Raw genomic sequence first — 26,435 nt, 5'->3', positions numbered from 1 at the left:
GTTGTATAAGTCTCTGATCAGACCACACTTGGACTGTTGTTCTCAGATTTGGTCCCCAGGATTTGAAAGGGATAAATTAACCGTGGAAAGGATACAAAGACGGATGACAAAGATGGTTTCAGGACTGTACAAGGATAGTTATGAGGATCGGCTGAGGGAATGTGGACTGCAGAGTTTGCTAGATAGAAGAAGGAGAGCTGATATGATTGAGACTTTTAAACTGTTGAGAGGTGGTTACAAAGTTGACACTGGGGAGTTCTTTTGCTTGGTTGAACAGCGGGAAGGAGTGATGACAAGAGGCCGTCCCTGGAAGAAAGGAAACTGTGAGCAAGAGGGTAAGGAATGCTTTCTTTGCATGGAGAGTGGTTGAACCGTGGAATGCATTGCCTGATGGAGTGGTGGGAGCGAGAACGGTTAATGAGTTTAAAGAGTGGTATGATAGACTTTGTGTTTCTTAGGGGGGACCTCCTCTCAATGAGTCTTGACAGACTTTATGTTCTTAGGAAGGATCTCCCACGATGAGTCTTTTGACTCCATGGAGGCCTGAATAATAATAATAATAAATAATAATAAAATAATAATAATAATAATCAATTATATAAAAGCCTTTAAGTAACTTAATTGTTTCTATCATATCACCTGCCCATTTTACCCATCTACCAACTTCTGCAATCCACAAACTTTCAATCTATTCTCATAGGGATCATTGCACAGACCACTCACCATCCTGAACATCTCCCTTTATTGCTCTCACATCTGCAGTACTACAAAATCCTCCTTAAGAAGACTAGTATTATCCTGAAAAAGACTTCTTATAATGCATCAATCAGAAACCCGGTCACTTAAGGGATACGTAAAGGTCAAATTGTCTGTTGTTTGGCGAGCGAATAAGAGCTGGATGACATTGCAGATTTTCAGTGAATATTTTTCCTATGCTACCAATTATATATTTGGTTTAGCCCTTTATCCAAGTGTAAGCAAACAAAGTTTGCGCCTGAACTATTTTCAGGACTGGGTCAACTTGTGGCAAAAGGTGGTATAACTTCTCATCACTTGCCTTAGTATCCCATAATGCAAAGCATCTCCTTGCAGACATGTATAATGCTATGCATTAAGGGAAGGTTCACTACCCAGACTAGTTTCGACCTTTATTGAGGTCTCATCAGTAGGAGCCAAACCCAGAGTGGTGATTACTAAGGTGGAAGTAATGGTGAAGTCGTATTTATATTGGTATATGGAAAGAAATTTATATTGGTATATGGAGTATGCACCAAATGAGAGTCTGTCTTATAGTTTCAACTGAAGTTTGGATCAAGATGTCACCAGATTCTTAACTTTTAAAATGATTTATGGAGATCTGCTAACCTTTCTGGAGGAAGAGGAGTGTTTCTAGTGAGCATTCTCTTGAGTAAAGAATTAAATATGGAATATGTTTAGAAGGAAGTGAACCAGATTTTTTTTTCATTTCTCACTTTTGTTAAGATTTGTTTCAGTTACATAGCTGAGATGTTGTTAGGATATCCAAATAAGGTGAATAATTGAAATTCTCAGCCAGGACTCCTTTTACACATGAATCCCCACTATTCAGCATGCACAGAAATATTATCCATGAATGAGACTGGGACATTGACTGTAGGAAAGGAGACTCAGTATGGTGCCACCAATGTGACAAACAGTTCCAAGAACACACAGTCTCTCATGGAGGCCTGAAATGTTTTGAAAATGTACATTTGGTATAAATGTACATTTTCAAAATGTACAAATAACTAGTAACACTCAAAGGCTCACTTTGGTGAGTACAGGCATGGCAAACCCAAGCTACCTGATGCTGGGCTAAGGCTTATTTCATGTAATATATATCTGTTATATTATCTGTTGACTGGTCCCTCCACTTTTTCTTTCCTTCTTTTTCATCTTGTTCCCCCCCCCCAGTGCTATTAGAGTACTCATGGGCTAGGGGTGAATCTTTTCTATTTGCTATTTCATTTTGTCTTATGCAGTAAAGATGGTGTAACCCACAAGAGTTACAGATGCATATTCCTTAGCATCTGTTCTCCAGTGGATTGGCCACTTTTAAACCTGACAGAAAGATAGAAAATGTATCTCCCAAGCCACCCAACCAGTGTGGGAGATTAGAACAAAAAAAAAAAAAAAAAAAAAAAACCAAGACAAAGTTTCATGGCAAAGAGAAAAAAGAAAGGCCACATTGACCAAGGCCAAAAAGGACATTTGCCGATTTTGATGAATCTTTCCCAGGTGAATGAAGATGCGAACTCAAGCCCTGAAGTGAGGTCCACCTCTGATAAAAGAACTGGGAAAACAATCACGAAAACTTCTGCTAAAACTATAACTAAATCTGCCACTAAAATGTATGCAATAAAAATTGCCTCATTGAATGTCTGTTACATTGAATGTACATTACAATCAGAGGATACATTAGTAGAACTAGAAGCCCTGGGAAAGATCAACTTGGAAATCATTGGCCTTTCGGAGGTGAGACATAACACCAAAAAAAAAAATTATATATTATTAAAAGATTCACTTCACCTATATAACTTTGAAGTTCTTAACAATTTCAACTTTAATTCATATTATAGATTAATAAGAGGAACCTTCTGGTTTCCAAAAAACCAAAAATAGGAATAATTGGTTCAGAAACAGACAACCAAGAGTCCGCACGGTTAGCCTAGTGGCTTTGTGCTTTGCAACCATATGCCTGGGGAAGGAGTGTTCCAGGTTCAATTCCCGTCGAAGACGTGAGGAACTTGATGATCTTTCTCAGGCATAGCCAAGTTAGCCGGCCTTGGGCGCGGGCAGTAGGGTTTTTTCCACCAGTTTATCTGGTGTTTTTCATCCTGCAAGCAGGGAAACCAGCCCCGTGAACATACGCTTCTACAGTCAAGAATATACCCCCCCCCCCGCGGCAGACTAGGCAACAGGTTGGCTGGGAGTGGTACTAACAAAGAAGTCGCATCTAAGTAATATGCAGACCCTGCACAGGAAGCGGGAATAACGCGTAGTGAAAGAAAAAGAAACAAACCAAGAGTTCAAGATCTACCAAGATACCAGAAGAAATTTAGAAACAACCTAAGCAAATATTAACAACTCTCAAAAATCAACTAGGTTAAATAATACTCAGAGCTTTGCAATAATATAGAAGTAATGAAGTAAGCATGCAAACCACTAAACAGCAACAGGAAAAATAAAGAGTCAAAAATAACTGACAAACTAAAAACTTAATAAAGCAAAGAGAACTACTAAAGGAAAAAGGTTCCAATCAGTACAAAACAAAACAGAGATGGACTAAACTAAATTAGTCGAAAGAGAAATTAGAAAAAATTTAAGGAATTTCAACATAAATAAAATCAAACAAACCCTAGAACAAGGCACATCTTTAAAAACAGCCAAAAATCGCCTAAAATTTGGCAAACCTTGGATTCCTTCCATATTAGATGAATTTGGGCATAAAACAAATAACAGATCTGAAATTCCCAGAATAGCAACAAAATTCTACCAAGAATTATATTCTACCAAGAAACAGACAACCAAACAAATAGAACGTGTGATGATCCTATCTTGGAAATCACCGAAGAAGAAATAGAACAGGCAGTTAAACAAATGAAAAATGGCAAAGCACAGGGCAGTGATCAAATTCCAGCAGAACTCTTCAAAATAAGACTCGTGGAATTATTACCAGAACTTCTCAAACTATACAATGGTATCCTACATACAGAAACAGTACCAAGGCAGCGGTTAAATTCAAAAATAATACTACTTCATAAGAAGGGTGACAGATATAAGCAACTACAGCCCCATAAGTCTCATTTCACATAATTATAAAATATTTAATAGGATTATCCAAAATAGAATTACAAGCCAATTAGATCAGAACCAACCATATGAACAAGCAGGATTTAGAAAAGGTCTTTCAACTATTGATCACCAACATACTATCAACCAAATTATTGAAAAATATCAAGAATATTATAAGTCGCCATACATAGCATTCATTGACTTCCAGGAAGCATTTGACTTGATAGAACACAAGCTGCTATTCCTGGGACTCCAAAATCAAAGCATAGAAAATAAATATATCAGAATATTCAAAAATATTTATAATAGTAGCACAGCAGAAATCAAACTTGAGACAACAGGACTATCCTTCAATCTAGAAAGAAGAGTCAAACAGGGAGACCTGATAGCACACAAGCTATTCACTTCATTGTTGGAAATGTTATTTAGAGAACTGAAATGGTTTAAACATTTTAGGTAAAAATTTAAGCAATCTTAGATTTGCTAACGACATAGCACTTTTCTCTGAAAACATCTCAGAATTGGAAACAATGATCAGAGATCTAAGTAATAAAAGGCATATAGATTAAATATAAACTACAGCAAATCTAAACTAATGACTAACGACACAGAAATTTCAATAACTGTTGAAAACAGAATAATAAGTTACAAAGAAGATTTTAAATATTTGGGCCAGATAATATCATTTAAAAACAGGATGGAAAAAGAAATAGATGCCAGAATCACCGATGCTTGGAGAAGCTATTGGAGTTTAAAAGAGTGGATGAAGAGAGACCTACCAATCAGTCTAAAATGCAAACTTCATAATATGATCATACTACCCATTCTAACCTATGGATCACAAGCATGGTCACTAACAACTAAACAAGTGACCAAGCTAAGAACATGACAAAGAGCAAAGGAAAGAAGTATGTTAAGCATCAAAAGGAAAGAAAAAATAAGAGCCTTAAAAATAAGACAGAAAACAAAAGTCCCTAAAATGGAAATAGGCAGGACTTGTTAAGAAAACAAGATGACACATGGAATAAACTTAACACTTACTGGATACCTGAAGAGGGAAAGAGAAGTAGAGGTAGACAGAAAAACAGATGAAAAGATGAATTTACTCTAACAGCAGGACTAACTTGATCAAGAACAGCCCAAAATTGAGCTGAATGAAATAACATGTGGGAGGGGAGGCCTTTGCCCAGCAGTGTTATTCTAAAGCCTGGCAACAACAACAACTAGTATCTCAGTAAAAACAGTACAAATAACTTATTTGATAAGGGTCAAGGAGATACACAGACTAAGGTGCAAGAGAACAAAAGGTTTGAATTACAGATGAGGCAATTAAAGCTACAAGATGTATCATATCTATTAATTGTGTGCTGTTCTCCTGACCAGCTTGCCTGTTTTACAGAATAAAAACTCTGCAACATCTGTATGAAACTCTAACTCACCTCCAGCTAAAAGGCCCAGAGGCGTAGCTAGTGGGGGGGGGGGGGGCGGAGAGGGCGGTCTGCAATTTTAACCTTATTGAACTTATTGGCAGTTGATTCTAAAATACAGTCTTGAGAACTCATTTCCAAATATTGTAATACTATTGCAAATTTTCCTCACAACTGCTGTAAGTGCTGCTAGTTGTGAGAGGAGTTTTTCTAAATTAAAAGTGATTAAGAATACCTACATTACTATGAAATAGACCTTGACAATGTCATCGACAATTTTCCTAACAGAAAAGCAAGAAAAATAACATTTTAGAATGTTGAATTTAACGTTTTACTTCAAAAATAAACATAGTGTTTTAATTTATTTCCTTATACGTCATTTTGACCTTTTGTAGTATTTTTGGTGTGTATTGAAGGGCGGCAAACTCAGGGATCGCCCCGGGCAGCAAAAGCTCTAGCTACACCACTAAAAAGGCCCCTTATAAAGATTCTTTGCAGCCTAGATAGAATTATGGAATTTAAACCTAGGGCTATCTGAAGAACAAATATGACACACTCTCAAATACACTACAAATAAGAGATTATCCCCAAAAAGCGCATGTAAGATGTTATAAACAGTATTAAACAAGGAATATAAGTTCTGCACCTACACAGAACTTATAAATCAAGATATGATAGGCATTTTGTGATAGAAAGAATTGTCCAATCTGTTGGATTGGCTTATTCTATTTTAGATTTGCTCTCTAACCAAAAGGCTGCAAAGATTTGAATCCTGTCGTGGGTATGAATGTTTGCAATTGCCTTTAGGTTGGAGATGAATTTCATTGCAGAGTCTAAGACTCTGCTTAGAATCTTAGCCTAAAGCCACTTGAAAAAGTCCTACATGTTTACAGCAGGGTTTACACTCTCTCTCTCTATATATATATATATGTGTGTGTGTGTGTGCGTGTGTGTGTGTGCACATAATAATCCTTCTGCCTGGTTGGCTGAGTGGTTAGTTGTATCCACCCTCCAGCCAAAAGGCAGTGGGTTTGAATTCCACTGTGGGCATGGATGTTTGTGGTTGTCTGATTGAAACTTGTTATTGAAAATACTGGTGATGGTTGGCAGTAGATGGCATTGGTGTAGATCAGGGGTATTCCACCCATCGATCGCGATCAACGGTCGATCGCGGAGCGATTTTTGGTCGATCTCTTGTGTATTCTTCCTTACTTACAAATTTAATTAAAACTGAAAACATAATATTTTATTTATCATTATTTTGTATTATTTTTAATTTGTTTTAAGTGTATTGCTATTGTTTATTTATTTTTCGTTAAAATTGTCAAATCAGTAATTTTCTTATAAGTCCGGGTAAATGAATTAATTTGGATCAGTGGAAGTCAAACAGTGAGTCGAGTGAATACGATTATAAGCAAAGTGTAAAAACTCGATTGTAGCTTAAATATTAAATATTCCAAAGCACACTACATCGATTTTTTTTTTAAGTTAAGTCCCATGTGAATATTGTAAAAAAATAAACTTTGTTTTGTCTCGGTATAGTTTGTATTAGACGTTTTTGTAAATAACTCTTTTGAAGCTAACTGTATATACTGCTTTAATAAGAATATGTTAGTGTTAAAAACAAAGGAAATGTTTTTTGTCGTTGAAGCTGTACATGGCAGCATTAGAAAGACTGTTATTGAAACTTGTATGTATGAGAAAGGCTTGCAGCCTCTAAGTGTAAACATCTCCGAAGTCAGTCAGAAAAAATTCAAACAACTTTCCGATAGCCAGCAACTTACAATCAAAAGAAAGCAGAGGAGAACAAAAGGCAAGCCGAACTTGAAACTTAAGATGAAAGACTCATACCGATTCTTTGGGGGTTGCCAAACTTCATGCGAGGCCTCAGATGAGGTCTAATAAAAAGAGACTGAAGCAAGCAGAAGGAGTCCCGGTTCCAGAATTGCTGTCAGAGAGGAGGCCGCACAGTCCAGAGTCGCCGTGAGAGAGACTGCCAGGATCCAAGTTGCTTGAGAGAGGAGATTCCCGCTTACAGAAAGGAGCTTCTCGGTTCGAGACGTTGCTAGAGAGAGTCCACTTCTAGGCTGCAGACAAGGTTTCAAATTGCTGAAAGGAAGAGTTCCAATTGCGAAGAAAAGTTTCCAGGCCACGTTAATGTCAGACATTCACCAGTGTGTGTTGCGTTTTCATTACAATTTGATGAATCAAACGACTTCACTGATATTGCTCAGTAAATGATATTTATTCACATGGTATTTCAAGATTATTCAAGTAGAGAAGAACTTTTGAAAATTATACCATTACTGGGAATGACTAGGGAAGAAGACATTTTTTTGGCATTTGATGAATTTGTGAAACAACACAAACTTCCACTTTTTAAACTTGTGTCTATTACTACTGATGGTGCTCCTGCAATGATAGGTAATAAATTAAGCTTCATTTCATTATGTAAAAACGATGACAAATATCCCGATTTTTTAATGTATCACTGTATTATTCATCAACAAGTAATGTGTAGTAAAAGATTAAACACAAAAGATGTTTTGGATATTATATTTAAAATTGTAAATTCTGTTCAAGGAAAAGCCCTGCAATGGTGGTTATTTAAATTACAGGCAGATGATAATAGGGAACTTCTGTTGTACAATAATGTTAAGTGGTCAGCAGAAGTTGATTTTTAGAAAGAGATTTCTTGTATTAATTAACGATATAAAAATTTTTCTTGTTGAAAAAGGAGATGTTTATCCACAATTGAGTGATAAAATATGGTTGTTACATTTATCATTTTATTATTATTATTATTATTCAGGCCTCCATGGAGTCAAAAGACTCATCGTGGGAGGTCCTTCTTAAGAAACACAGACCATCAAGACTCATCGAGGGGAGGTCTATCATACCACTCCTTATCAAAGCCTATCATACCACTCCTTAAACTCATTGACCGTTCTCACTCTCACCACTTCATCAGGCAATGTATTCCATGGTTCAACCACCATTCATGCAAAGAAACCACTCCTCACAATCTTGCTCAAAGTTTCCTTTCATAACTTCCAGGAATGGCCTCTTATCATCACTCCTTCCTGCTATTCAAGAACTCCCCAGTATCAACCCTATAACCACCTCTCAACAGTTTAAAAGACTCAATCATATCACCTCTCCTTCTTCTATCCACCAAGCTCTACAGTCTACATTCCCTCAGCCGATCCTTATAACTATCATTGTACAGTCCTGAAACCATCTTTGTCATCTGCCTTTGTACCCTTTCCACGGTTAATTTATCCCCTTCAAATCCTGGGGACCAAATCTGAGAACAATAGTCTAAGTGTGGTCTGATCAGGGTCTTATACAATGGAATGATAACCGTTTTATCTCTGCAGGTCAGTGTCCTTCTCATTATTGCAGCAATCCTCTGTGTTATTACCTTCACCACCTTTGCAATATGTCCCCTAAATTTCAGGTTTCTATCAATCATCAACCCGAGATCTCGTCTTCCCTACTTCCTCCAGCATAACTCCTCCCATAGGATATGCAGTGTCCCATCGATGTTTTTCAAACCTCAAGACCTTACATTTTGCTGCATTAAACCAACATCCCCCATTCATTTGCCTATCTATCTAGCTTATTCAAATCCTCTTGCAGGGCTGCCACATCTGCACTATTACTAATAATCCTTCCCAGCTTCGCATCCGCAACCAACTGAATATCCCCTTGCAATCCACTGACAATGTCATTGATATAAAGGTTAAACAATATAGGTCCCAGTACTGAGTCCTGTGAGACCCCATTTGTAACCCTCTGCTTCCTTGAAACTGCCTCACCATACACAACTCTCTGATACCTATTGGACAGCCAATCGTGAATCCTGTTGACCAATCTGACATCCAGACCCATGTGCTGCAACTTTAATATCAGCTTATCATGTGGCACCCTGTCAAATGCCTTTGCTAAGTCTAAGAAAATGGCAGTATATGCCTTTCCCTCATCTAATGCTCTTGTAACGTTATCATAAAAAACTAGCATATTGCTAAAACAAAGTCACTACTTTCTCCAAGATCTTCCTAACTACTGATGACACACAAACTGGCCTATAATTAGAGACTTCCAGTCTGCTACCACCCTTATGCAATGGCACTATCTTACCTTCCTTCCATTCCATGGGCATCTTTCCCATAGACAGACTTTCATTGAAAAGCCAGGTCAAAGGCACTGTCAGTTCCTTAGCACATTCCTTCAAAACTCATGGTGAAATGCCATCCAGTCCCACAGCTTTACTGACATCCAGAGTACGCAGTATTTGAAACACACTCTCCCCCTATACCTCTAAACCTCGAACCTGCCAAATCCCTCTAGCATTAAAACTGACTCCTCCAGGATGAAATACTCCAATAAAGTGTTCATTGAACAATTTCACTATGTCCTCTGCATCAGTCAATCTATTCCCATTTTTATCCCATTCTTCCACAGTCATTTCTCCTCCTACTAGCCACATATTTAAAATATTCCCTAGGATTTTCTTTGGATCTTAGGGCCAATCTCCTCTCATATTCCAGTTTCATCTTCCTTACCATACTACTCACTCTTCTAGCCTGTGTCTTATACTCTTCATGCATCTTCTCTTCACCTGTCTCCTTATATCTCTTCCATAGCCTCTTTTTCGCATGCAATTCCTATTTAATATTGTTTGTCATCCACTTTACTCCAAATTGTGCTCTCTGGTTCACTCGTGCTTTACAACTTACCATTGCTGCTAACAAATATTCTTTCATAATTTCCCACGCACTAATGATATCCCAGCCTTCCAATTCCTCCCTCCATGAAACTTCCCCAAGTTGACGTCTTAGACTATTATAATCACCCGCCTTAAATTTTTAGTAGATTTCTGTACGAAATTAAGCAACTTAAACTTAGAGTTACAAGGTAGAGATAAAAATTTAATTGACATGTTAAGTTCAATAAAAACTATCCAACGATACTTACTTTTATTAAAGAAAAATATAAATGACTGCAAATTTAGACGTCTCCATTTATGCAGACGTACTAAATGGTATCGAGTTCTTGGTATAGCCTTTTTAGAAAGGAGAAATTTTACTTAATTACTACTATACCTTTTTTTAAATCAAAACCAAGAGGTTGCAAAACCTTTTTTGAACAAAATCAAAAAATGCTTCGCTATGATTTAAAAGAATTTATTCATGAAATAGAATTAGTTAAGGATGAAATAAATTCACGATTTAAAGATTTTAATAAAACTGATATGATTGTATCTTTTATCAATAATCCATTTCAAGAAAACTTGAATATTCCAGAAATTTCAAATAAAATTAGTGGGCTGTTTGATATAAACCAAGCTGAAGTAGAACTTGAGATAATAAACATTCAGAATAGTTTACATTTAAAATCAATAAACAATGAAGTCATTTGCAAGTATGCACATGAAAACTGATATTGCGCGTAAAATTTTGTCGTGTTTCGGATCGACATACTTGTCGGAATCCGCGTTTTCAAATATGATCGTCATAAAAAATCAATGAAGAAACCAAATTACAAATGATCATTTGGATGATTGTCTGCGATTGGCCACTTCTTCATATCTACTTGACTATGAAAATGTTGCGAGATCCAAACAATGCGAAATTTCACATTAACTTTTTTTTTTTTTTAATCAATCAGCATTTCCTGTAACTTGTGAGTTTGTAATCAATCTGTTGTTTTTTCTAACTTTGGCTTTCCAAAATAGAGAAATAAATATTTTATTCCAAAATTGGAATAAAATAAATATTCCAATAAATATTTTATTCCAAAATATTTATTGGAATATTTATTCCTATAATTTTTTTTTTTTTTTTGTTGCATTAAAATATTTGTTGTATTAAAATAATTAAAAGTGATAAATAAATTTTTAAATACACAAATAAAGTTTTTAGTTGTGTATTTTTTTTAGTTGTTTATTTGTGCATAATCAGATATCAGGTTGGGGGGACGTGATCTATATAAGAGAGGAGATCGCCAAATAACTTTTTATAGAAAAGTAGCTCGCAAAGTAAAAAAGTTTGAACACCACTGCTGTAGATGATGGTAGTTGCGATTCACTGTAGTTGGTGGATTGAGTGATGGAGACAGACAGTTGTAGAGTAGGTGCCCTAGCCTTGATAAATCTTTGGACTCCCTGGAGATGTCCCATAATAATAATAATAATTAGTATATGTGTGCATGTGTATGTGTGGAAAAATTCTTACCCCACTCATGATATTAACAGGTTTATGCAAGAATGTTTCTTGGAAGGGAGCCACATAAAAAAATAATAATCTCCAACAAGTAATAATATAAGACTTATATAGTAATAAATTAAACATGTCAAGAAACCACATTCTTGACATGTCCAAACCTCCATCCAAGTACAAGCAAACAAAGTTTGCCAGCAAAGTTCCTTCATGACCAGGCCACTTGTATATACGACTTGTATTGAGTGATACAAAGAAAAAACAAAAAAAGACACTTATTCCATATAAGAACAACATTGCCATTAATTAATAAGTTACATTTGAAATTTTTTTTGTCATTTTATTCAATTACTTCTATAGCACTGCATTAAATTTGTTTTCTAATGAACAGTAAGTTTACTTACCCAAAACAAGAAACAAATGAAAAATATTGTGCCTGCACTCGACCTAAATTCCCTCTCTAGAAGATAAATTTCATGTGTCTTGTCTGCAAATGCTGCATAAAATAATCCACATATAGTGAAAATATTAAAAACTATAATATTTAATTAAACCTTTTCATACTTTATTAATAGCAGTGGCTAAAAATCTCTCAGTTCAATTTTGAATAGATCAAGTTTGCATGGGTGTTTTGTACATGAAAGCCAGCATATATTTCTTCAGTTATAACAGCAAAGAAAGAAGACACATGGCTAGGATAATTATATATTGTCTAATACATAAATATATATGAACTAATGTGATTCTTTAAACATATGTGGATTCCTATAATTTTATATGAATTTCATCATATAACTATCACATTTTTTATTATGGGTTAATTATAATGAAAGTAAAATCTCTAAAGGTTACATACAAAAAAAAAAGAAGAAAGAATAAATAAATAAACCACTTCATTAGGCAATCAGTGTGTTACAAACCAATACAGTTCAGTGGTATTTAAGTACAAATTCAGTTTTCATAAAAGTTGAAATATAAATTTAAAAAAAAAGCTCAAATGAAAAATGAAATAAAATAAAAGCTTATTCCTATGGTTCAAATAGAAATTCATAAGAGTACTGCATAGCTTACAAATATTTTTGCAATGATTATCTTCTTCCTGTATGATGGTTAACTGACATGACTGGCACACTGTAATTAACTAGGGAAATTGCAGTGCTTCCGTTTGAGAGTATAGCAGTAAAGCAGTTCTGTAGACTGACCACTTAGTACTCAAGACCAAACCTGATGGCAGCATGTCAGGAAACTCCCTGAATAATGTAAATAATCTTGTTGCTATTTACTCTGCTAAATCATGAATGGAGTTACTGAGTAAATCAGTATGCAGGGGACACTGTCAAGATTACACTTACACTGAAGTCTAGGCACAACCTGTGTGTAAATCATTTAGACTGTTCTTGCAATCTGAAAGCATACACTGCACTGTACATTTTTAACAACAACTATGAATAAATAATATCACATAACACTGTGGTTTAAAAAAAAAAATGCAAAAGATATCAAAAATATAACAAAAAATTGCAAAAAGAAGCAAAAATATATCCTAAAACTTTTATTATTATTATTATTATTATATAGGTATCTCCAAGAGCCAGACGACTCATCATGGGCACACACACATGCGCAGCCAGCAACTATCATACCTCTCCTTAAACTCATTTTCTGTCAGTGTACTCACAACTAGTTCTGGCAATCTATTCTATCCATTCATCATTTTCCAAGGAGCATCCATAGCTCAGTCAGTAATAGACAAAGCCCTTTGGTCAGAAAGACCAGGATTCAATTCCTGTCTATGATATGAGGAACCTTCATCAGGTCTTTTTTGACTAAAGGTGAGTTAGCCAGTTTCATACAAGGGCACAGGTTTTTCTTCCAAAAACTCAGTTTTTTTCATCTCTCAAAACAGTCAAGCTGGCCGATGACCACACATATCTACAGACAGAACATTTTGAGGAATGACAGTACCTGCACTGCCCCCAGCTAGGAAGTAGTAACTTCTGACCTATATCTCATCTCATCTCAGATCCAGATGACAATACTGATATCCAGGATACTCCCATATATTACCAACCATTGGTGCACCCAGGGAGGGGGCCAAGGGGCCCTGGCCTCCCCAAAAGAAAAAGGAAAAAAACACTAGAAAAATTTCCAAAAATCTTTTCTTAATTAAATTCATTTTTTTAAAATTTATGTTGGGTCGAGTCTTCTATTTCCATGCTATTTATGAATTAATAGTCATATAAGGTGGGAATACCCTATAGAGCTCAGGAATCCTCGCTGTGTGAACGAAGTAGTGCTCGGGTGCTACTTCATTTGCCTGAGCCGGGCCAGAGGAGATCATGGGTATCATGTATTGGCAATCACTGCAGATGCTCAGTGATAGCTTGTGTGCAATGTGCAGTGTGTATTCTCAAATCATCTATTCAACTCATTCCCCCCAAGATTAAATCTTGAGTCTTGGCCCCCCCTCCAAGATTAAATCTTGAGTCTTGGCCCCCCCTCCAAGATTAAATCCTGAGTGCACCACTGCAACCAACCAATCACTCTTCAAGCAAAAAATTTATTCTGCACACCCTTATTAACCACATTCTTACAGAGCTTTAAGGAGTGATTCCCAGTCCTCTCGCTAATTGTCATATAAAAGGCATATCCCAATCATGACATGTTAGGTTATAGACCACTGTGATATAGCAAATCACTACTTTTTTTTCCCACTTGTAGATACATGTAATGATTTAATAATGTTTTTAAGGAGCCACACACATATGCATAACTGATGTAAATAAAGCATTTAGTTACATCAGATAAGCAAACAAAAAATTCAGAATAATTTTTGCAAATTAAAAAGGTATTCTGAATAGCTTGGCTTAAGGGAACATATCAACTAGTTTGGTCATCAATCTACACCATTAAAAGTTTTTCCATTTCTACAATAAGACTGTCATGGTTACAGATAACTGTAGTATTAACTAGTGAAGAAAACTAATGAACTTTTCCCTACACTAAGAAACTTGAGCTTCACTTACTCCACTAGAGCGTAGTGGATAGAAAGAGGAGGGAAGACATTGTTGAGACAATTATACGAATTTAAAGCAAGAGATGCAAAAAAAAGAAAACACTGTGTAGGAAATATAAGGAACAAAGTGATCAGCATACTCATTAGCATTTGCAAAATGCAAGCAAGAAGGGTGATGACTAGCATGGTAAGAAAGGCCAAATGAAATTATGAGAGAGAATTAGCCAAACAGACCAAAGTAAACCGAAAAGAGTTTTTTCATTATGTAGCAAGTAAGAGGAAAAATGACTGTGGTAGAATGACTTTAAACAATACCCATGGTAGGAAGGTGACTGAACCAAAAGAAATAGTTGAGTTGCTGAGTGATCATTTTACAGTTGCTGATGTTACACAGATGCATACATATCAACATTGAGGTAGATGAACAGGTGTTCAGCATATTAAAAAACATGAACGTGAACATACCAGTGGGACTGGATGGCATATCAGCCCGTGTATTACGTGAATGTGCAAGAAAATTGGCATTGCCACTAACAAAGTTGTTCGATCTTAGTCTCAGCTCTGGCAGGGTTCCAAGGGAGTGGAAAGAGGTAAGATAGTTCCATTGCATAAAGGTGGTTCCAAGACAGAGGTAGCAAATTACAGACCAATTAATATATCAGGAGCGGTTGTTAAAGTATTGCAAAAGTTGGTGAAAGTTAAAATACAACAGTGGGCAAATAGGAATGCAATACTCTATAGTGGGCAGCATGACTTTGCAAAGGGTAAGTCCTGTCTTAGTAATTTATTAACATTTTATAATAAACTGAGAGCAGAATTGGATAAAGGTAATGGCTACACCATGATACTGCTCACCTTTGCCAAGGCATCTGACAGAATACCACATGGAAAGCTATTACGAGAAATGGGGCAAATGGGAATGGTGGCTGATTGCATGGATAGGAGGGTGACTGATGGACAGGCACCAGAAAGTAGTATATGGTGGAGTGGAATCTAGGAAAATGATGGTGACTATTGGAGTGCCTCAGAGTTCAGTACTAAGGCCACTACTCTTTAATTTGTATATCAATGATATAGAGAAAGATTTATTATTATTATATGGGCACTTCAATGGAGTCTGAAGACTCAAGGCACTTGCCTCCAGACAATCTATCATACCTCTCCTTGAACCCATTAACGGACAAAGCACTCACAACTGACTCTGGCAACCCATTCCATTCATTCACAACTCTCCAAGCAAAGAATCTAGTCCTCACACCCCTACTAACCACACCTTTATTAAATTTCCAGAAATGACCCCTTGTTCTGGTCCCTCTAGCCAAGTGCTGAAACATTTCCCCTGCATCTATCCTATAAAACCCTTTAAGCAACTTAAATGTTTCTATCATATCCCCTCTTTTTCTCCTATCAACCAATTTCTGCAATCCACACACCTTCAATCTTATCCTCATAGGGAACATTCAACAGGCCATTCACCATCTTGGTCACTCACCTCTGAATTCTCTTTACCATTTCCTCATCCCCAAGAAATCCAGAAGACCAGATTTGAGCACAGTAATCCAGATATGGGTATATCAAGGCCTTATAAAGAGGAATGACAACTTCTTTATCTCTACTTGTTAATCTGTTCTTCAATAGCCAAGTAATCTTTGCGTACCATACGCAGCGCTGTCGATTTCCTCCAACAAACCCACAACCTGCCACAGCTGTAAAATTGGTGTCGCAGATAAAAAAAAGGGTATATTCTGCGAGTTTTGTTGCGACTGGCTGCACACTTCCTGCTCCAAAATAGACAAATCAGCTCAAAAGCTATTTCTCAAACTCAACCAGCCGTTTTTCTGTTCGCTGTGCCTCCCACCTGTAAAACAACTCCTGAACATAGGTAAACGTGTCGAAAACATCGAGCAGCACATCAATACCATGAATGAAACTTTTTCCTCCAAAATATGGGTGGTGGAAGCTAAGCTCGAACAAATTAACAACCAGCACCGCAATGCAAACTCACCTTTGCCTGTGACCTAACAGCATTAATGGTATACGACTTGATGGAGGCCAAAAACAAAAAATTCAATGCTATTATTTTGAACTTTCCGAGGGAAAATCATTAAAAGAGGACATCAACAAATTAGCTGAATGATGCAGCACCAACTCTAAAAATATCGTCAGGTGCCATCGTTTCGAGCCTATAAATAAAAGAAAGGATGGAATGAACTTTCCACACCTCGTAAATGTGACTTGTTACACTCTGACAAGCACATCTAAATTAATAACAGCGATCAACAAGTTCAAAGGCACTTGCCCAAATCATGCATATGTGCTCGACCAGACCTAACATTTGCTGCACAGAGGGAACAAGGATGCCAGCTTTGAAGAGAACCTGAAAAAAAACATCAAAATGGAGACACCAGCTGTATCATCAACTACAAGCAAGTTAAACTGGTACAAAAATCAAGTGATGCCACTAGTAGCCCCCATGGAAACCAGTATGTAGGAACTACATGCTTCACAGAACCATGCATATTCACTTCACCAACATCCATGGTCTCAACTCCAACCATAATAGTGTCCACTACCACCTTCAGTTTACCAAACCCCACCTACTTTTTAACACCTTTTGACACAAGGGTGTCATCTGCACATACATCCACTCTGACATACCCTGCCAGAGAGCACCCAACCTAGAATCGCTCAACTTTGACCTTCTTTGGTCGAAAATATCCCTTCCCCCACTCAGTCAAATTCATTTGCTGTCTCTATCGCTCCCTCCAATGCAACCAAACACTCTAAGCTCTTTAATTTTCTCTCCTTAAAAACTGATTTTTTGTAATCCCACTTTCCCCAAAGCGAAATTATCCTCCTAGGAGATTTTAATGTCCACAACACCAGCTGGCTTTCCTCCTCCAGTTGTACAGATCTTGCAGGCAGAGATGCTGAAACATTTGCCATCACTAACAACCTTACAGAACTTGTTCAAATGCCAACTAGAATACCAGATAACCCGAACCACTCCACAAACACCCTAGATCTCTTCCTCACCAATAACCCATCCAAATACACAGTGAAAGTAATGCCCCACCTAGGTAATTCTGACCATAATCTAGTGCTCATCTCCTCCCCCATGCAACAACGCTTACATAGCCACTCCCATACAAGAGTAGTTTGGCATTATAACAATGCCAAGTGGGACAGCCTCCACAACTTCTATGCCACATTTCCATGTTGAACTATTGCTTCCGGCCTTCCAATCCAAACATATGCACCGAACTTATCACCAAAGTAATCCTCAGTGGCATGGAAACACACATTCCCCACACTACTCTGAACTGCCATTTCCTAACTAAACCCTGGTTCTCCAAAAGATGTGCCAAGGCTGTACAGATGAAAAATCAAACATATCATAACTGGCTGAAATCAAGAACCCCCATCCTCCCTTAGAGCTTATACTGAAGCCCAAAATGGAGGAAAAAAAAAAAAAAAATCAATGCGCTTCTGAAACAGAGTTCAAAAGAGCAAAAAGAAAAGCAGAAAACAAGCAGCCTGTCCAAATGGCAGCAGAGGCTATTGGTCTCTCATCAAAGCAATTGGCTGTAACTTCTACCCAACACTATTCTCGCCCTTATCATACCCTGATGGCTCTATTGCATCATCACCCATAGAAAAAGCCAATCTTCTAGCTTCACACTTTGCCTCCAATGTATGCATAACTGACAATGGTAAATTTCCCCCAACCATTCCAGATGCCCAACATACAATGCCCCTATATCCTTTTGCCAGGATGAGATTAGAAAAATACTGACCAAATTAGACAAAAAAAAAGTCTCCTAATGATGGCATTTCTCGAATTGTCCTGAAAGTTTGTGCACCAGAACTGACTCCTATCCTATGTTGCCTATATATATTCTCTTACTCCACTAGTATCTATCCTACAACCTGGAACCTTGCCTATAATCAACCCATTCCCAAGAAAAGTGACAAGTCACTGAAACCCAACTACCACTCTATCTCACTTACTTCAATTCTGTCTAAAGTAATGGAAAAAATCATCAGTTCCCAACTCCTACACAACCTTGAAGGCACCCACCTAATAAATGACTGTCAGTATGGATTCCGTTGCTGCCGATCAATAGGAAATCTGCTAACATATGTCACCCATCTCTTGACAAATGCCATGGAGAAGTTTTTCAAATCTCAAGTGCTTGATATCTCCAAACCTTTTGACCAGATCTGGCACAAAGGCTTACTAAGCAAACTGCCATCATTTGGTTTGTTCCAGGATTTCTGCAGTTGGACTGCCAGCTTTCTGTCTGGATGTGCACTTCTGTGTGTGATGGTGAATGGTTCCTTATCCTCTCACCATTCAACTAATCCTGGGGTTCTACAAGGTTCACCAACCCTGTTCCTGCTATATATATATATATATATATATATCAATGACCTACTTCAGCTGACCTCAAACCCAATACAGTTTTGCAGATGACAGCACATTGCACTCCTCACTTTCATTTGATAAACCTTACCCTACACAACTCACCTCAACCTACAGAACATCAACCACCACCACTTTCAATTCTGAACTCTAAGCCATCCTCCAACGGGATTGATAACCTCATCAATTTCAATGCTAATAAGATGCAGTTCCATCATATTTCTCATAAAAAAGAACCATTTTTTCCCAGCATTCTTTTTGACGTTACCCAAATTTCCAGAAAGTTTGAGATTTCTCTTCTTGGAATTACCCTGACATGAAACCTCTCCTGACATAAACACATCACAACCATTGCATCCTCAGCTTCAAAAAAACTCGGCATCACTCAAGATGTTACTTCACCCCTGAACAGCTGTTGGCATTATACAAATCACAAATCCACCCAGCTATTGAATACTGCTCTCATATATGGGGTGGGGCCCCCCTAAAAGCTCCGTCAAAATGCTTGACTCAATGCAGAGGAGCGTTATTAACTTATTAATGACCCATCTCTTACCAATTCGCTCTCCCCACTTTCACATAAATGTTTGGTTTCTGCAATATGTATATTCTACAAATATTTCCATTGGAAATGCTCATCTGAAATCGCAAAAGTGGCTAAATCAGCTTATCAAATCACTTGGTTGCTGAAAAATCCTTTATCAAGCAGAGACAAACAGGTTATTGTTCCTCTGTATCGAGCCTTGATAAGATCCCATCTAGACTACTGTGCAGATATGGGAGGCAGGGTTTCTTCTTGATGGGGAAGAGGTGGAGAGGATCCAGAGATGAGTGACCAAGATGACAACAGGTCTATGGAATGAACCTTATGCGAACAGGTTGAAGATTCGTGGGTTGCAGAAATTGGTTGATAGGCGGAAAAGGTGTGATATGATTGAGACATTCAAATTACTGAAGGATTTCTATAGGATTAATTCAGAAGATTACTTAAATTAAGGGGATATTAAATCCCGCATAGTTTTAAAACCAAATAAGAAACTCAAAGATCGGAATCAGAGAGTTTCTTGCCGAATATAGTAAACTATAAAGTATCGGCGCCACTAGCGTCAGCCAATGCAAGTGATCCTAGTACGTAGTACAATACCGGGCAACTCGTTGCAAAGGTGGAGGAAGTTCAGATTGCTATTCTTAGGTATTTTCCATAATGTAAAAACACATTTCCTAGGAAATGTATGCTGTTATTACATTATGGAGGGAGGTCACTACCCAGACCGGTTTCAGCCTTTTTTTAGGCTTCATCAGTGAGTAGCTAGACCTAATACCAAAGTGTATAGTGAAAAGAACTTATGTACTCTGCGAACGAGTTTTCCAAACAGGTGCAACCATTAAGTTACTTAAGTATAAAGAGCTAATAAGCTTCATTTCGGCAATGAAAACATTACTTAAATTAAGGGGATATTAAATCCCGCATAGTTTTAAAACCGAATAAGAAACTCAAAGATCGGAATCAGAGAGTTTCTTGCCGAATATAGTAAACTATAAAGTATCGGCAACACTAGCGTTAGCCAATGCAAGTGATCCTGGTACGTAATGTAAGTAATGTTTTCATTGCCGAAATGAAGCTCATTAGCTCTTTATACTTAAGTAACTTAATGGTTGCACCTGTTTGGAAAACTCGTTCGCAGAGTACATAAGTTCTTTTTGCTATACACATTTTTGGTATTAGGTCTGGCTACTCACTGATGAAGCCTCAAAAAAGGCTGAAACCGGTCTGGGTAGTGACCTCCCTCCATAATGTAATAACAGCATACATTTCCTAGGAATGTATGCTGTTATTACATTATGGAAAATGACCTAAGAATAGCGATCTGAACTTCCTCCACCTTTGCAACGAGTTGCCCGGTATTGTACTACGTACTAGGATCACTTGCATTGGCTAATGCTAGTGTCGCCGATACTTTATAGTTTACTATATTTGGCAAGAAACTTTCTGATTCCGATCTTTGAGTTTCTTATTTGGTTTTAAAACTATGTGGGATTTAATATCCCCTTAATTTAAGTAATGTTTTCATTGCCGAAATGAAGCTTATTAGCTCTTTATACTTAAGTAATTCAGAAGATATTTTTAAGAATAGGACTGGTGGTGGGAGGACTAGGGGCAATACATGGAAGCTGGGCAAGAGTGTGGTTAGCAAGGGTGTTAGAGCTAGGTTTTTTACTTGGAGAGTGGTGAATGAGTGGAATAAGCTGCCAGAGTCTGTTGTGGGTGCCATGACTGTGAATGAGTTCAAGGTGAGGTATGATAGATACTGTGTGAAAGTCGAATGGTTGTTCTTGACATGACGTTAGGGCCTCCTTCGATGAGTTTGTCGACTCCTTGGAGTTACCCGTAATAATAATAATTATTATTATCATAAAGTGAAGCATCGTAAGATGAGTCTTATTGTGTTGAAAAATCTCTTTTGTGTCAAGCTTATAGAACTCCTTTAGTAATTTATAAGTTTCTACATGTCCCCTCTTTTCTGCCTATCTACTAAACTCTGCAGCTTCAATCTGCAGAGTTTAGTAGATTAGGCACCTTCAATCTGTCCTTATAGGGAACAATCCGTACACCTGTTAACAGCTTGTTACTTGTCTCTAGTTCTTCTCCACCTCCTTCTGATCCCCAAGAAACCTAGTGAAATCTATCCACGGTAGTTAAGGTGTGGCTGAATAAAGAGACCTTATAAAGGGGGATGACAACCTCTCTGTCTTTACTTGCTAGTGTGTTTGCAACATCCAAGTAACCCTTTGAGCTTATTAGCTCAAAGAAGCTTATATACTTAAGTAACTTTGATCTTTTTACTTTGATCTTTTGATCTTTATACTTAAGTAACTTTGAGCTATTCTATTTTCCCATTTTTCCAATATGCCATCTAATATTCAACTCTCTTCCTCATGTCTAGTCTCATCAGTTTCCTGCAATCCAGTACCATCAGTGTGATACTCAATACGTAATCTTTTCATCCTGATGTGCATAACCTTACTTTTTGCTACAAATTGAGACCTATTATCCTTTATCCTCAATGCTAATTTATTTAAATCATCCTGAAAGATATCCACACACCTTTACCAACTAATACTCTCCCCACTTTTGCATCATGAGCAAACAAATATATTGCTATTACTGAAATAAGAGCCAACAGGCTTCACTTTGACGAAGTATAATTATTCATAATTAAGTGGATACTGAATACCACATTATTTCATAGCTGAATAAGAAACTCAAAGATAGGAAATCTAATCTAAGAGTTTCATGCCGAATATAGAAAACTATATAAAGTTTGGCAAGTCCAAGTGTAAGCCAACACCTGGTAGTGCATACCACAGCTTCTAGGAGATGTATTACTGTTCAACATTATGAGAGAAGCTCACTACCCAGACTATTTTCGACTTTTTTGAGGTCTCATCAGTGAGTAGGTAGTCTTATTTCAGTAATTGTATTTGTGCACCTTTTGGCAACTCGTACAGTAAAGAAATAAGCTCTGACTATTGAAACCTTAGTATTACATCTACTCACTGATGAGACCTCAAAAAATGTCGAAACCGGTATTGGTAGTGACCTTCTCTCATAATGTAGAACAGTAATATATCTCTTAGGAGCTGTGTTTTATATTATGGGAAAATACTAAGGACAGTGATTGGAACTTGCTCCACCTTTACTATGAGTTGCCCTGGCATTGCACTTACCAGGTGTTGGCTTGCACTTGAACTCGCCAAACTTTATATAGTTTTCTATATTCGGCATGAAACTCGTAGATTAGATTTCCTATAAGAAATAATGTGGTATTCGATATCCACTTAATTTTGAATAATTTTAAATAAATTTCTGTTAAGTGAAACCCAGTCATTTTCAACTCTTGTTGACTTGTGAACAAAGGCTCTCTATCCCACTTGGCCTCTTGTCTTTTCTTTCAGCAAATATAAGATCAAGTTGGTAAGTTCCTTTATGCTGTCATCTAACTCTTTTATGATCTTCTTCTCATGCACTCAATCTTCTCCAGCATAACTCCCTTTTCCAATGATTCATTTGCTTGCATAATATGTCCAAGGTACATTAACTTTTGTTTAATGATCATTGCCTCCAAGGAGCATTCTGTCTTTATATTCTCTAAAAAATCTCCTTATCAGTCCATGGGATTCTTAACAGTCTCCTCCACACTCATAATTCAAACGAATCAAAGGCTAGCGACCATAGTATAGAGCCTTCAGGCACACCCACCACTAGTCACCCTCATTCTCCTAGATTTTACTTCACCATATACTACTCTCTAGTGTCTGTCAGCCACTTCCGTATCCATGCCGCAAACTGCATATCCATTCCCATTTGCTTCAACTTTTGTAATAGTTTTTCCATGTAGTATTCTGTGAAATGTCTTTGTAAATTCCAGCAGTATCATGGTACAGCTATTTCCCTCATCTACTTCTGCTGTCATTCTATTATAAAATGTGAATAAATTACTAAGGTATGACCTACCTTTTACAATGCAGTGCTTACTTTGCCTAAAGTACTGTTTGCAGCATCTAATTCTGTATGAGAAAATCTATAACAAATTCAAAGCAGACTTACTGTCCTGTCAGGTGTCTCCTCCCTCCAGGAGATTGACTACCATGCATCTCCACCATGTCCTATTCTACGCCTCTCTGCTGCATTCCTTATATGAGAGATAGGTCCAGTCCTCTATATTTTTCATCCACTCAGTTATGTCTCAGAATATGTCCAAAATAGCTGACTTTTCTCTTTTTAATTTCTTTCATCAGGCTCCTGATTATGCCTAAAGTACTGTTTGCAGCATCTTCATTTGTCTTCTCATGATATCCTCATAATTCTTTGCAGCATCCACATATCAAAGGCCTCCAGTTTTTTCACACTCAGATTGGAGAGTGTCCATGTCTCTACTCCATATAATAATGTAGACCATATGTAGCATTTGGAGATTCTTAGTCTTGTTTTCAGATTTAATTCTCTAGATGTTAACAGATTTTTCATACTGTTGAAAGTTGACCTTGCAATTTCAGTCCTTTTTCTAATTTCATCTTCTGTCCTACCATTCTCTGTGATCAAGTGTCCATGAAATTATCATGATTTTTGTCTTTTTAAAGTTGAAACTGAGGCCGTACTGTTCGCTGTGCTTGAGGGTTTCTTCTATAAGAGTTTTGAGGTCATATTTGTTTTCAGCTAGAAGAACTGTGTCATCTGCATATCTTAGGTTATTAATATTTCTGCCCCCTACAGTGATTCCTTTGAGGTTACTAATTTTATTAAATATTTCTTCTGTGTACAGGTTAAAGAGAATCGGAGAAAAGACACAGTCTTGTCTCACACCTTTCTGAAATGGGAATTCTTCTGACTTAACAGACTTAGTAAAGGAACAAATCTAAAAAATATCCAAATTTTTTTGAAAGAAAGAAAAAAGTACAATTTTTAATTGCTGTAATTTATTAGCTATCAACTTCTTTTCAGTTTCAAGAATACAAGATACGACTGATTCATGATAATTAAAGTATGAGAAAATTAAAGTAATTTCTTTTTGTTATTAAAACAGGATCAGTATTCAGGGTGAGGTAGAACATTTCTTTTAGAAACTCAACAAGAGTTGCAAACTAGGTTAGCAAATTCAATACTGATGATGATTTTTCTTCAACAGTGCAGCACTATCAGTGGCATAAATCAGAAAAACAAAGTTAATGAAATCTATATCATCAATTGATTGGTTTGGAAAAATGTATATGACCATGTTGAGAACTGCCTATCAATTAGGCAAAAGACATTCAGCAGCACAAATATCTCCTACTGGCCTGATATGTACAAACATTCCTGTCAACTGTTGACAAATAATATTGCTATAGAGAGTAGTAAAGTGGGTGTTACTTTTCTTGTTTTGGTATACTGCAACCCCACCAGCTCATTGACAATCTCACTTCATTTATATGACACAACTAAAGTTAAGCACACTAACCTGCTCATTGTTATTTAGCAAAGTTTCAGAGAGCATTAATATCTGGCAATGCTAAGTGACAGCATCTTTGAGATCTTCAGAATGAGTTGAAAAACAAAGAAAGGATAAGAAAGACAAAAAATGGATAAGTTTTTTTTGTCCTTGGTAAACTCAAGTAAAGAGACTTCTATGGGGTTGTTTTCAATGGATTACTCACTAACCTTTCAAATTTCTTTTGGAGAGGTAACATCAACTGCACATATCCCAATCCATGTTGAAAAGTTTTATCACTAGAAGGAGAAATGATGTAAACTCCATCTATATCGTTTATTCAGGACAAGGTGACATAACCCAACACCTGCTCTGCTAGTGGTTCTTCTCATATTCATATACAACCGAATTGAAAGTTCCTCCTTGAGATTTATGAATGCCAATGGAACAAGCCGGAAGGGGAGGAGAAAGTGTATCCTTTAAATGACATTGTTTTATTATTTAGAAACACACTGGCAATGTGGCATCTGATTTGAATAAAGTCATAACTGATGTCATGTGATTGGTTGTATTGGTTTTCTTGTTTCTTGGCTAGGGAGCTGACTCACAGAGCACTTAGAAATTTGATCCAACATCATTAATGCTGGATGAGAATTTTTCAAATTCAATGCTTGTCAGTCAACTCAAAGCTCCAATCACTTATTGATCAGAAACGTCTACATTTGTAGTGATGAGATGATGAGATATGGTTTGCCAACAACCAAGGAAAGTTCATAGTGCTAGCTGCCAGTGTCTAAAATGGACATTTCATATAGTTTCTATCTTATGCAAACTTCTTGCTCTGCATTTTTGCACCCATTGAATATGCCTTGCATAACTGAAGTCAACCTGTCCTCTTATGAGTTAAGCACTGAGTTATTATAACAATTTATAGAATGATTGTGAAGAAATAGTCTTACACTTGAGGCAAAGTTGATCAGCTTTTTCAGTCATAAAACAGGATTCAATCAGCTCTCTTTCGAAATCTCCAATTGGTGCCATTACTGATTTTGGTTAATACAGTGGAAAAAGCAAGTCAGGCTGATGCATCACTTTATTGAACTTGTAAGAATGAGCTTAAATGTTTTTGAGCTTACAAGCTCAACAATTTTTCTCATGATGAGCTCTTTAATCTGTTAGTAAACAGAAGTAGCTCATGAGAAAAACTGATGAAGATTTTCTATTAAATACATATCCTTCCCAACAAAGTTATAGTAAACATACTGTTATTCATTTAGCTCACATCTTCTTGATATAACAGTTTGGCACCTATCATTTTGATGTCATTGATAATAAGCACACAAACATATTTAAACAAGGTTCTGTTGTTGAGCAACTTCCTATGGCAGCAGCAGCATGTTCTTGGAGATCAATATCTTTAATGAACTGTCATATTGTCAATAGCAGCTGCTGCCTTTTCCATCAAAATGTTATTCTCTTTATATTTTTCATGACTTTTCTGATTGGTGGCTGTGTTCATATGGGTTGGGGAGGTGTAATGTCTCTTAATTGCCTGGGCAG

The 26,435-nt window shown here is 36.9% G+C and overlaps 1 protein-coding gene across 3 annotated transcripts in view; it reads right to left on the bottom strand.

The window, feature by feature from the left end:
- The window catches only part of LOC150105905 (tetraspanin-11-like), a 191,111-nt gene that overhangs the window by 154,459 nt on the left and 10,217 nt on the right, over positions 1-26,435 (bottom strand). For all 3 annotated transcript variants that reach the window (XM_090393666.1, XM_090393664.1, XM_090393667.1), the window contains one exon: positions 11,869-11,960. In XM_090393666.1, coding sequence (XP_090249792.1) covers positions 11,869-11,960 — 92 coding nt within the window. The remainder of the gene's footprint in view (positions 1-11,868; positions 11,961-26,435) is intronic.

The sequence above is a fragment of the Typopeltis vanoorti genome, chromosome 6 (genome assembly GCF_054136105.1).
Source record: "Typopeltis vanoorti isolate ZY-2024b chromosome 6, IOZ_Tvanoo_1.0, whole genome shotgun sequence".
Classification (NCBI taxonomy): domain Eukaryota; kingdom Metazoa; phylum Arthropoda; class Arachnida; order Uropygi; family Thelyphonidae; genus Typopeltis; species Typopeltis vanoorti.
Note: the sequence above shows the minus strand (reverse complement) of the source record. Positions and strands in the feature narration are given on the sequence as shown.